The following is a 1,545-nucleotide window of genomic DNA, read 5'->3' as shown; positions in this document are numbered from 1 at the left end:
TGACTTGGGGCTTTACGCCTTGAGATGTGTATCTACTGGGACATCACAAGTAATTACTCATTAACAGACGTTTATTTTCCACTGCTCTCTGCATCTTGCAATTTCTGTGCTCAGTAAAATAGCCCTAAATTGCCGAACTCCCAGCCCAGCCTGTAACCCAGCACTCACACTGCTCCTTTTTACTTTGGCAGAAAGACGGAGAGCCTTGCTCCAGACTATGAATATTTCCGAGATGGCGCTAGATGCCAACTTTACTAACAGCTCCTTCAAATGTACGATTGACAGCTTCAAGCAAGTCATTTATCCCATCATGTATCTCTTTATCTTCTTCCTGGGTGCTGTTGGAAATAGCCTTTCCATTTATGTTTTCTTCCAGCCTTCGCAAAGGAAGACCTCGGTAAACATTTACATGCAGAACTTGGCTGTTTCGGATCTCATGTTTGTGAGCACTTTGCCCTTTCGGGCCACCTATTTCCTGTTGGGGTCACATTGGGTATTTGGTGATATCACCTGCAGGATCATGACTTACACCTTGTATGTGAACATGTACTGCAGCATTTATTTTCTCACCGTGCTCAGCGTGGTTCGTTTCATAGCCATCGTCTACCCGTTCAAGCACTGGAAAGTAACCAACATGAAGTATGCCAGGATAATATGTGCAGCCATATGGGTCTTCGTGCTGGCAGCCTCCAGCCCTCTGTTATACAGCGGAATCGCTGGGTACAGCAACCCGACCAAGTGCTTGGATCTCCACCCCTCCAACACGCACAGGCTCCTGATGATGAACAGCTTTGTCCTCATTGTGGGCTTCATTCTGCCATTTTGCACAATTATTTTCTGCTACATCTTTGCAATCAAAGCCTTGCTCAAGCGCAAGAAGGCTGTCTGTCACAAGAAGGCACTGTCAACCATCATCATCACTCTCATCCTCTTCCTCCTCTGTTTCCTGCCGTATCACATCCTGCGGACTGTCCACCTGATGCGCAGCAGCTGCAGCCAGGCCAACCTGCCCATCCACAAAGCACTGGTGGTCGCTCTCTGCCTTGCCGCCATGAACAGCTGCCTCGATCCCGTCCTCTATTACTTCGCTGCTGAAAATTTCAAAGCGAAAATCAGAAGTTTGTTCCGCAGGTAGCTGATGCAGAATTGCAAAATGATATATACACAGCCCTGATGGGACATCTAGACTGGGTCCATGCTGTTCAATGGCAGAAGCTGGGTGGTGCTAGCCAGCCTGCAGCTATGCTGCTCGGTGCCAGGCACCTCTCAAGTAAAAGTGTCTCGGAGAAAGCTGGTTGGGGATGGCCAAAACTGGGGCCAGATGATCAGAGGTCAGGTGCCTGGGTGTGATCCCTGGTCCTCTTCTGTTTAGCAGTGTAGATATACCTCTAGTGTTCATCCTCCCCAGGACAAGGGATTGAGAGGGATTTACATTACTACTAGAGTCCATTTATTTCACTTCACAATACTCAACCAGTGACTTGAAGGGAAGCCGCTCGCTTGAGCACCTCAGTGTCTGCATCTGAACTTCTCTATGCTCCATTT

The 1,545-nt window shown here is 48.2% G+C and overlaps 1 protein-coding gene across 1 annotated transcript; it reads left to right on the top strand.

The window, feature by feature from the left end:
* The first annotated feature begins 217 nt into the window (after positions 1 to 217).
* On the top strand, positions 218 to 1,135 carry CYSLTR2 (cysteinyl leukotriene receptor 2). Its single transcript, XM_009882395.1, has one exon. The coding sequence runs from the start codon at positions 218 to 220 to the stop codon at positions 1,133 to 1,135; it is 918 nt and encodes a 305-aa protein (XP_009880697.1).
* Positions 1,136 to 1,545: the final 410 nt, after the last annotated feature.

Source organism: Charadrius vociferus, unplaced genomic scaffold (genome assembly GCF_000708025.1).
Source record: "Charadrius vociferus isolate BGI_N301 unplaced genomic scaffold, ASM70802v2 scaffold263, whole genome shotgun sequence".
Lineage (NCBI taxonomy): Eukaryota > Metazoa > Chordata > Aves > Charadriiformes > Charadriidae > Charadrius > Charadrius vociferus.
This window is presented reverse-complemented; position numbering and strand designations above follow the sequence as displayed.